Raw genomic sequence first — 11441 nt, forward strand, 5'->3', positions numbered from 1 at the left:
TCCTACAGAAATTTATGGTGAATGTACTAAACATTTTTTATAATACATACATAGTAGTTTAAGGATCTGGACTTTAAAAACAACTAATATTCTGTCCACATGCTAACTAACAGATCTCGAATTCTCTCTTACTTTGTTTAGGTAAGCAGATATTTATCTTACACAGTTTATAGCTTTCTCATAAAGTTCATAACAATTTTATCATCAGATAGGTATTCAAAAATACATCTGCATACGTACATAAAGAGTAATACAGTAAAATAAAATCTGAAAATCCAGCATTATGCTAAAGATATAGTGTACCTTCTTCAATGGGTTCATACTTTGCAATGAGTTGAGAGGCACGTGTTTCATCAGCATCCATTTCACACTGTTCTTTTCTGAGAAATTCAATCAGGTTTGCTGCTTCTAGAATTTTGCGGTTTGGAGAGTAACAGCAGAAAATTTCATGGACGTCAGTTCTGTGTGCAACAGTTCGATAAATTGTCCTGAATTCTTCTACAGAAATAGTTCCACGCTTCCCCTCTCTAGCTGTTTTCTGAAAACAAAAATGATTTGTGTACAAATTTACATTAAAATCACTGCATTACAATGTAAAAAAGTAGAGTCCTTATATCAGTAAAACATTGAGCCATAATGTTTCTCCAGTGCATGGACATGATCCAATACTATTCTATTCTACCAGATAGCAAATCTTAGAATCTTGGTCTGTCCTCTAAAAATGTCTGTTATTTTGCATAATTAAGTGTAAATTGTATTGCAGAACACTTGTTGTATATTGCCAATTGCAAAATATTTGTGCATATTGTATGTATTAGATTAGCATGTATGAATTTTAAAAAGTACTGAAATCAATCTCTCTCTCTCTCTCTCTCTCTCTCTTTCTCTCTCTCTCTGTATATATATAAACAATTTCCTGTGGGTCGTCACCAGCGTCGCCCTGCCCCCAGCCCATTTTCACTCCAGGAAGCTCCTCTACCCCCCGTCCAGTGATCCAGGGAGGCAGGACATGCACAGCCTCCTCCCATCTCCAGAGCTCTGGAGAGGCAGGAGGGGGTTGGTGACCATAGCGGGCAGGAGGCCCAGTCCCCTGGTGTATTTTATTTAATAAAACTGTACTACAAAGAAAAGTTATTGTGAAAAGTAAATACATTCTTACACATCAACAGTTACTATTTTAAATAATTTGTAAATACCATAAAGCTCTATTTTAAAATTAGCCAGTTAGCCTGACATAAGAAGGGATTTCCTCCACATTGGTCTTCTCTTCTCCACATCGGTTTTCTCTCCTGAGCCTCCGGTCTCTCGCTCTGTGTCTCTCTCTCTCCTCCTCCTACTGCCTCCCCCCCCTCTCTCTCTCAGCTCTCCTCCCCCTCCTGCCTCTCACTCGGGGAACCACGGAGTCTCAACGGTCACTTGCGCCACTTGCTCCCACGCGGTGGCCCGGTTGAGCGGCGCAGATGTCAGCCAAACGCCACTGTGGGAGGCGAAGGACATGACTCAAGCAACAGCGACACCCAGAGGGAACAGCCAGGGAGGCAACAGCGCAGCCCAGAGGGAACAGCCAGCATTTCAGCATTACAGAGTCACAGACATTGGGCTACTATATATATGATTAGGAGGAGTACACATTCCTCAAATAAGTGACAAAGAATGGCCAAACCATCATATGATCAAAGTCTTGTGGCATATCACATCTAAAATGTTTTTTCAAGTTTAAATATATGACTTTGCTGAACTTTTAAGAGACTAAGATCAGTTAAGATCTGACCAACTATTCATACAATTAGAATTTCTAAAATATACATTTGTTCTTTTAAATTGAGCTTTTTAAAGGTTAGAATATAGATTAATTTCCATGGCTGATTATCAAAAGCCACTAGAAAATAAGAAGGGTGGAAAAAAAGAGGTAGAAATTAAAACTTGAATGAGGGGAACTCTAAATAATTCTGACAAACATTTTTTAAAAGACTCACCAAAATAATTTTTCTTTTAAGGTTTTTTTTAATATATGTAATTCAGTTTTCTTGGTGTAGATTTTTTTCCCTTTAACTTTTTAAATATATTATTCATAAAAAGTGCCATAATGTACCTAATGAGTCAACAACCTGTTTATTTGCAAAACAAACACGGCACAGGAAATTTAAATAAAAACTTATTTGCACTGACCTCCATCAACCTGCTTCAGCTCTCATCTACAAAGAGCACCACAGTAATTGTAATACATTTAGTATTATTCAGGTTTTAAGCCCTGAGATTACTATGGGGAATAGTAATTAGTGCCTAATATCATATCAGGTGTGATGGTTAGTGCCTAGTAAAAAGTGGCCTGACAAGGAAAATACTCTATCATCTGATAAAGATTTTTGTTCACAATCTATCTGGGATAGATTTGAAACAATGTCTTAACAATGAAAGCTTCAATATTACATTGCCAGTTTCCTCTTGAGTAATCTAGTCATTAGTGAAATAGATTTCTAAAAGTGTTGAACTGTCATAAAACTAAAAATGATATTAAGTAACCCAAATCAATGTATCAGGAAAGTATTTGGGTGGCTTGTAACAATAATCAATTATTTTCCTTCCAAGCTTGTATCTAATTGCTGAATGTTTGAATTATGACTGTTCAAGAGAAATTCAATATCAGATTTACTAAAATTAAATAATGAACAAAACGTCCTACAAGAAACTATTAATATTTAGTACTGATTGAGACATCTCAACCCTGAGGTCCAGACCTTCAAAACCTGAACCCAAATCTTTTGTAAAATTTCATTAAAAAATCTACAAACTTATTCTTATCAGTAAGTCTACACTAAATAAAATTACATTGTAGAACTATCTAGTGAATAAAGGCACTGAGTTTTAAGTCTAATAGAACTTAAACAATCTGGATTCAGTTCCTGGCTTTGCCACTGACTTCTTATGTTACTATGGGCAAGTAAATAAATTCTCTTTGCCTCAGCTCCCCATCTATGAAATGGGAAAAACAGACTTCCTAGCTCCACTGAAGCATGTGAAAATTACAGTAATGGAGGCCATATAAGAACCAAGACAGAAGTATTATTACATAATTATATGAGACACAAATGGATGAAGTAACATCTTTTACTAGATCCATTTATGTTGTGAAAGAGACTAGTTTTACAATTACAGAAACTTCTTCAGATATGTGCAAGCTCGTCTCTTACCACCAAAAGTTGTTCCAATAAAAAATATTACTTTACCCAACATATCTCTCTAATATCCTGTGACTGGCATGGCTATAACAGTGCTGCAAACTATAGATTTCTATGTATGTGTATAGCTCCTTATTATATCTTTAATTTTATTAATACACCTCAACTCTTTGCTAATCAGAAAATGTTGTAAGTTTAATAAAAGACTTTCCTGATGAAATTAAAAAGCTTCAGAAAACGTATTATTCTTTAACAAACCTTAATCTCCCCTTTTTCTTATATTACCTAAAATAATTAGATAGACATTTAAATTAAAAAGGAAAGAAAAAGAAAAGCAGTAAGCATGTTGGTAAAAGACCTGCATATGTGTCTTTCATACAGAATTAACTATATAGCCATACCCCCTCAACTCTCTCTCAAAGAATACTGTGTCCAAATAGATCATGCCTTTTCTACACAGGTCACTCCCTCAAGTAATTATTCTTTTTTTAGTCTACCGTAATTCACCTAAAATTTCTGTCCAAAAACAACGTAATTGAAAGTCCATAAAAAGAATAAACACAAAATCTGCAAACTTCTAAGAGAGACCAAAATAAGGGTGGGCCGTGGGCCAAAGGGTCAGCAGGCTTGGCCTTTGCCCGACTACTTCAAATTCAAGTTGCAAGTCCTCCATCAAAAATGCCCTGCCAACAACCTTTCTATTTAAATCTGAAGACTATTATTCTGAACACCTTAGTTAACCTGAACTATCATGGTGGTGCTATGATTTGAGAAGTCAATCTTCAGGTATCTGGGAGCCAAGCTACATACGACCATATACAACAAAGTCATCAACTTAAATGAAATGAAATGAATGCAACAGCACAAGTGTCACATAAACATAAAGTTACAATGAGTGTACACCAATACTGATATACATTTTCAGTTCTACAAAATGTCCACTTTATCAAAAGAATGGTCACATTATTTCTATAAACTTTTCATAGAGTAGGAAAGCATAGAAATAGGAAGAGATTGTTTTTAGTACAATGGTTTCAATGTTGATTATCCTCCAATTGAATCAGATCAATCTGTTTGGAATTTGATATTATCTACCAATCTACAAAGGAATCTATCTGCCTTTCAGTGCTATTTTAAAACTAGAGACATATAAGTGCTATTTTAAAACCATTGTCCCCTTCTATTTGAAATCATTATTATTCTTGTAATAACAACTAACACAAACCTGACTGCTGATAGTTGAATTTGACTGCAGCAAACCCTTTGCCACCTGGTGGCTGATTAGTGGCTTCTGTTAAATTAATTTGGTAATTAACCCAGTTCCTTGTAGTAAGATGTAAACATCACAAAACCAATACTCTTTTTAGTTTCATTAGAATTATGTAAATCGAGTCCCTCTACCACCATCTAAGGATGACCTATTCCAAAACATGTTGAAGAGGCAGTAAGATATTGCATTATTGCTGCCTATGAGATATAGCCATGCTAGATAAATAAAGGACTTTTGTCCATTTGGTCAAGGCCATCCTTACCAATATACAAAACACAGCTGCTTAGGGCACCATGAATTTCATGGCACCATATGCAACTGGGCATTGTGCAGGGTTGGGCAATAATTTCTGATGGGGGGCCACTCCAAAATTTTGGAAATTGGTCAAGGGCCGCACTCTGCCATTGTATTAATGGAGAATATGCAGGATCTGGGATGGAGGTTGGGTGCAGAAGAGACCTTAGGATAAGGGATTAGAGTGCAAGAGGGAGTGTGGGGCCTGGGAGGGCGTTTGGGTGAAGGAAGTAGTTGTGACCTGGGGCACTGGACTGGGGTGCAGGAGTTTGGGTTGTGACCTAGGGCAGGGGACTGGGGTGCCAGGGTTTTGATGGGACCTAAGGACAGGAGGGGGTTGTGACCTGGGGCAGAGGATTGGGTTGCAGGTTCTAGGAGGGGATACAGGTACAGGAGTGGGGGGCAGAGGGGTGGGGGGCTGGAGTGCCAAAGGCAGGCTCTGGCCAGGAGACTTACCTGGGTGACTGCCAGCTGCAGTCCAGCACATTTCTGAGGCAGTCTCCCTGCATGTCCCACCCCTGCACATGCTGCAGGAGCCACGAGCATGTGTGAATAACTATGAGCCGGAGGGAGGGGGGAGTAGTGCTTCATATGCTGCCTGTTTGAAGAACAGGCAGCTCCCATTGGCCAGGATTGTGCTGAGGGGGGGGCAGATCATGAAACCTTCCCCCCTTTCTCTCTGGGTTCTCAGTGGTGAAAGAGAAATGGTCCGGCAGCCACTTTTCTGAGCAGCGTGCAGGTGGGAAAAGGCAAGCAGAGAGCCTGTCTGGAGCTCCCTGCTGCATCTGTGGGCCAGATCCAGTGGCTCGGCAAGCCACATCTGGCCCGCAGGCCGTATTTTGCCCAGCCCTGGTATTGTGTATAGTTTTCAGTGCCCTCCCTCACCTGTAGTCTCTACAACAGCTCCTGCATCCAGCCCATCCCCCAGACAGTCCTCATCCCCCCTCCAACCGTGGGCTGTGCCCAGCCTCTGCTCACCAGGTAGTAGGGAGAGGTGTGAGTACAGGCTGGAGGACTCAGAAGGAGAAGAGGGTGACTGCGCTGTTGGAAGCTGGGGAGAATCAGCAGATTTCCCTTCAAAGCCCTACTTCTCAGGCAATCTGGACAGCTATCTCTGCTCTTCCAGCCTGTTCTCACACCACCCACACCTCCTTCCTGCTCCCCTGAGGCTATCAGGTGAGTCTCCAACCTTTCCAGGCTCCTGCCTAGGGTTGCCAACTCTCCCAACTAGACAGACTGAATGACATTTGCAGCAATGGCATCCAGCTGAGTTGGTAACCTTACCCCTTCTTCCCACAATTTCTGCACCACAACCTACCTCCTCCCACATGCTGGGTGGGGTTCACAAGGCACCAGTATTGACAGAGATAGCCCTGCACTCAGCCATTAATTTGGATTATTTAACAAAAAATTATTTTCCCCCCAAAAAAACCTCAATACATGGCTATTTTCTCACCTTAAAAACATATTCTACATGAGCTACATCAAAAGGAATGCATAGCTTGAGAAGTAACTTTGCTGTCCTATCTAAATTAATCCTTCCGCTTCCAAACTCATCCTGAATGATGGACAAAATCCACGTAAAGGAAGACATGTTAAGGAAACATATAACACATTAAAATAGCTTTTTATGGGAAAACATGCTTGATTTTTAAACCAAACAGATTAGCTATTTTTCTACAATTACATTTTCTCCATCTCTGGTTCCAAATAACTAACTGAAAAATATTTCAGTTATTTATTTTATTACAACTCTGGGGTAAAGGGGTACCGGAGGATGAAGAGCAGCCTAAAGGGAAGAAAAGCGAAAAGGAATAATTATGGCCTTACCAAAAATTCACAACTATAAAAAATATGTCATAGCCTGAAATCTGGGAAGGGGGAGAGAACACTGTTTCTCAATCTGGGGGTCCTGACTCAAAAGGGAATTACAGGGAAGTCATGAGGCTATTTTTGGCAAGTCATGGTATTGTCACCCTTATTTCTGCGCTACATTCAGAGCTGGATGGTCAGAAAGTGGTGGCAGTTGGCTAGGCACCCAGTTCTGGTGACTACACTATATCATGGCACCTTTTCTGTGCTGATGCCTTCAGAGTTGAGCAGCCAGGGAGTGACAACTGCTGAGGGCCCACCTCTGCAGGCAGCAATGCAGAGGTATAAGCAGCAATACCATAACATGCCATCCTGACTCCTGCTGTGCTGCTGGCAGTGTGTCTCCCTTTAAAACTGGGTTCCTGGCCAGCAGCTGCCACTCTCCAGCTGCCTGGCTCTGAAGGCAACACCACTGCTGCAGCAGTGCAGACGCAAGGGTAGCAGAACTGCAACCCCCCATTACATAAACCTTGCAAGACACACACACACAACATTCCTTTCTTGGTCAGGACGCCTACAACTACAACACTAAGCAATGACAAGTTTAAATAGCTGCAATAAGGAAAGGCGCTATTTTTAAAACCCTATGATGGTGAAATTGACAAAAAAAATGGTGCATGGAGTTTGGTAGAGCCCTAGAAACAATAAAGGTTCTGAAATGGCAGGACCCTTTGAGAAAGGAGGATTTAAGACAGCCCATGGTAGTAAATGTGACCAGGAAGAAGGGCTTAATGGGAAGAGGGGGAAATTAAGGGCTGAAAGAAAGCAGGGTGGAGGAGGGAAACTGTAAGGGCAGAAGAGGGGCTTCGCGTAGAAGCAAGGGGGAGGCAGGCGGGAACTGAATAACGGGCGGGGGGGCACAAGGCTCAGTGGCAATGAAGCTCTGGGGTTATTAATCAGGGTGGCTTAGAAATCGTCAGGGATTTGCAATACAATCGGGGGGGGGGTGGCTGCCCTTGCACTGTGGGGGGGGTCCCTGGGAAATTGGGATGGGGGCTCTGGGGAGGCTCGGGGGGGCGATGAGAAGGATATCTGGTCTCCATAGCAGGCTCCCTGCGCCGCTCCCGGGTCACGTCACTGCGGTGGTGTCAGAAGCAGCATCACCCCGGCCCCCCACAGCGCCCGCCTCCCCCCACCCGCCCCCCAAGCCGCGCGGGGATCCCGCCCCTGCCCGAGCAACCGCCCTCGCCGCTGCCCCGGCGCGAAAAGAACCCCCCAGCCGCTGCGCCAGCGCCTGCCGGCACGCGGCCCCTGTGACGCCACAATCCGGCGGGCCACGTGGGTCACACCTCCTCCTCCTTGCCCTCCCGGGGTCAGTGACGCGGGAGACACCCCCCCTCCCCCCTCTCTCTCTCTCCGTCGCGTGGCCGGCGCCAGGGTCCTGCTCCCGGCCAGGCCGGGATGAAGGTGACGTACCTGTTCTCGGGCTCGCGCTGTCGCTCAGGGGCTGCCGGAGCCGCGTGTTCCGAGAGGAGGGTTCCATCGCGTGTGGCCTCGTGTCCTCCTGACCACGTGGCCCGGGCTTCTCAATCGTCCCAGCCGCAGGGCCCGGCCTGCTGTTCTTCATGTCTGTAGCCGGCAGTGCCCTCCTCGCCCCGCCCGCCAGAAGCCCCAGTCTGGCCACCAGGGGTTACTCCCCCCTCCTCATCCCACTGAACCAGGCCAAGGGTCATGTGCAGCCTGGTTGTTTCCACCCCCTGCATGTGCCCTAGCTTAGGGGTTGGGTGAGCAGGGAGTCAAGAGAGATAGGTACCCCCGAGCTAGTATGTGCGCCCATGTCCTCACAAGTCTCTGAGACAGTGAAAAAAAACCCTTAAAGAACTAGGGGTTAGCACCTTAGAGACTAACTAAAAAATATAAATGGTATCATGAGCGTTGGTGGGCACAACCCACTTCTTCAGATGACAAAAAGTGGGTTTTGCCCATGAAAGCTCATGATACTATCTAGATTTTTTGGTTAGTTTCTAAGGGTACATCTACCCGGCAGCATCATTAGGGAATAACTGACATTTCCAAATAGCAACATGTGCATCTACACAGCAAGCCATTATTTCAAAATAATATCAAGCTGGAGGACTTGTTACTCCAACTCCTGGAACCCTCATTCCAGGAGGAGTAAGGGAAGGTGAAGGAAGAGTGTTCTTTCTTCCACTTCCTACTGTGTAGACAGCGCCAATGGCCAAATTAAGCTATTTTGACTTCAGCTACACAATTGGTATAGCTGAAGTTGCGTATCTTAATTCAACTTTTGCTCTGCTGTCTAGAGTGCCCATAGGTACTACAGGACCATTCCTTTTTTAAGATATTTTTAGTTACAGACTGACACGGCTACCCCTCTGAGAAAGTGGTTGGTGAACTAATAAAGCTTTGGGAACCACTGCTCTACATCTGTCTGGAACTCCCTTGTACCTGTTCTCCCTTCAGCAGCTTTATATTTCTTTAGGGCTATATTAGAAAACTGTTACATCATTAAGAGTTTTTGAGCTTTCCATGGTGGTCATTTTTATTGTTCTATCACAATTATTTTCCAGTCATTTTATTTTATTGTTGCTATATCAAATATGTTGTATCTTCTCTGAGTATGTTTCTAGTTACCTAAAACATGTATGTTGAGTTTTCATTCTGGTATCGTAAGATGTGGATCCCTAGTCATCTTTCATAGGACAATGTAAACACTTTCATAGCTTCATATAATTTGTTTTTCTTGTGCTGCCAGTGAATATTTTCCACTGCAACATTTTTTTTCCAAAAGCTCTAACTCTACTGAATTATTTTATTATGATCTCACTAATATTTCTAGATCTTTCCAAATACAATGTTAGAGCACACAAAGTTCACAAACCCTGTTTGCCTTGACATCTTCAGGTGTTCTGAAATACTTTTTAATTACGGTTTCCAAGTTAGTATATTATTCATGCTTTCATTTCAGGTTTACCACCACAGAAATAAAACACCATGTCCAACAAATGTGATTTGTCTAAGGAAGAGAAAGTGCAGGTCATATGCCGTCTTCTGTCTCAAGCACCCCCAGGTGAATTCTACAGTGTTTTTGAAGATCTCTGTATTCTGGTCCAGGATGATGACTTGATGAGGCAAGAGGCAGCCCAAGTCTGTGCCCATTACAATAAGAACAATTTCACTTCAGTCAGAATAGAAGGAACCAATGTACTGGTGACACGCTACAATGACCTAGGAGGAAGTCGTTTTTTTGACCCAAAAAACAAATTTTCTTTCAAATTTGATCACTTGAGTGGAATATCAAGCAAATTTCAGCTTCATAGTGTCGCGTGGGATGAAGCAGAATTATGGAGAATAGCCCTAAGCAGTGCTCTAAAGGCATACGTGGATAGTCACTTTCCTTCAGGGGATTGCAATGTGTTTAAAAAAACCCTGAAAAACAGTCACATATTTGTGGCCTGTATTTCAGGTCATCAGTACACACCTTTGGGCTTCTGGAATGGTCTTTGGAGAGGTAAATGGATTTTTTCCCAGATTCCAGTTATTACTCAGGTTACAGGGACCATTAATCTGCAATTACACTACTTTAAAGATGCTAACCTCCACATGACAGCCTGCAAAACTGTTGAAGAGACCTTACATGTAATTGACCCAGCCCAGTTGGCCATAGATTTTGTGAAACTCATAGAAACTGAAGACAACAAATTTCACCTTGCCATGTTAGAAAACTTCCAGGCTTTGACAGATGAAATCTGGAGAAAAACTCTACGAAGGCAGCTCCCAGTCACTCGGACTATCATTAACTGGAATAAACTGCTGACCAATCAGAGCATGAAAACCAATTTCTAGTTTTGAGGTGCCACTGAGTTTACTGAAGTCAACTGTTTGAGTAAAATATAACCCAAATAAAACTAGCAATCACTTTGGGAAGTAGATTTATATTTCATTTGACTTATTTCTGGTTGGTTATGGAAAATAGAGAGCTCTTTGCCACAAGTTTGCCACTTTGAATCTAATCCAGTTCAGTAATGGCTAAAAATTATTACCCTTTGATTTTTTTTTAATGCAGGGTTTTTCTCGCCGTTTTCTTACTGAGCTGGTACTGGTCACTGCCAAAGATAGGATGCTGGTCTAGATGGAACAATGTTTAAATATGGAAAGTTTTATATTTCTATGTATTTTCACAACTGTTAAATCGACATAGGTTCTTAAATAAAAATAACTGAATTTGATCTCTCATATATTAATTTTTATTTTGGGGTAATCAGTAATGCTTATTTAAAAAGGATATTAAGAGATAAATATGAGATTTTCAGAATAGTATTGAAACTCAAGAAGTTCAACCTTCAAGTTTTGTTCACATATATCAATGTTTATTTAAATAAGAGATATTCATAATGTAATCACATGAACTAAGTGAGACATGGAAACAGGAGGCACATATCTATGATAGCCAGTGTTGAGGGCTGTGTGCTAGTAGTAATGAAGAAATTTTAATACCTCTCATTATGGAATAGGTTTCTTCTGAGGTCCATGCCTTATGGCAGGACTGCTTGCATGCTCTAACGATGCCTAGAGTCCATGTCAGTGGGGAGCTTTTTGCTCCTGGCAGGTTCAACCATATCGGATCAGTATGTGGTGGAGAGGCCAGACAAAATAGACACCCTGCTCTTCCAGGTTGGGTGTTAGGCACAGGGTGAACAACCTTGCCCTGTCAAAAATAAAAGATGTAACTATGAGATATTAACTGGAGATATTAACCATTACTATATGTAGTGGCTGTCAAGAATCAATGACCTGTATGGCTGCCAATGGGTAAAGCTGAAAGGAAGCCATTGACATGAAGACTGAAGTGCTCAACACCAAAA

At 42.1% G+C, this 11441-nt stretch overlaps 2 protein-coding genes across 2 annotated transcripts in view; one reads left to right on the plus strand and one right to left on the minus strand.

Moving 5' to 3' along the window:
* Window positions 1-7801, minus strand: part of PLCZ1 (phospholipase C zeta 1) — a 118786-nt gene extending 110985 nt beyond the window's left edge. The window contains exons 1-3 of the mRNA XM_075897749.2: window positions 7648-7801; window positions 6200-6323; window positions 304-538 (exon numbers count right to left, since the gene is read on the minus strand). Coding sequence (XP_075753864.1) covers window positions 304-538; window positions 6200-6323; window positions 7648-7658 — 370 coding nt within the window. The 5' untranslated portion in view covers window positions 7659-7801. The remainder of the gene's footprint in view (window positions 1-303; window positions 539-6199; window positions 6324-7647) is intronic.
* Window positions 7802-7909: 108 nt separating this feature from the next.
* On the plus strand, window positions 7910-10506 carry CAPZA3 (capping actin protein of muscle Z-line subunit alpha 3). Its single transcript, XM_075897755.2, is given in 3 exon segments — window positions 7910-8022; window positions 9545-10415; window positions 10417-10506. Coding segments are annotated over 2 exon segments (891 nt in total). The 5' UTR covers window positions 7910-8022; window positions 9545-9570; the 3' UTR covers window positions 10463-10506.
* The last annotated feature ends 935 nt before the right edge of the window (window positions 10507-11441 follow it).

The sequence above is a fragment of the Pelodiscus sinensis genome, chromosome 1 (genome assembly GCF_052426305.1).
Source record: "Pelodiscus sinensis isolate ZL-2025 chromosome 1, ASM5242630v1, whole genome shotgun sequence".
Classification (NCBI taxonomy): domain Eukaryota; kingdom Metazoa; phylum Chordata; order Testudines; family Trionychidae; genus Pelodiscus; species Pelodiscus sinensis.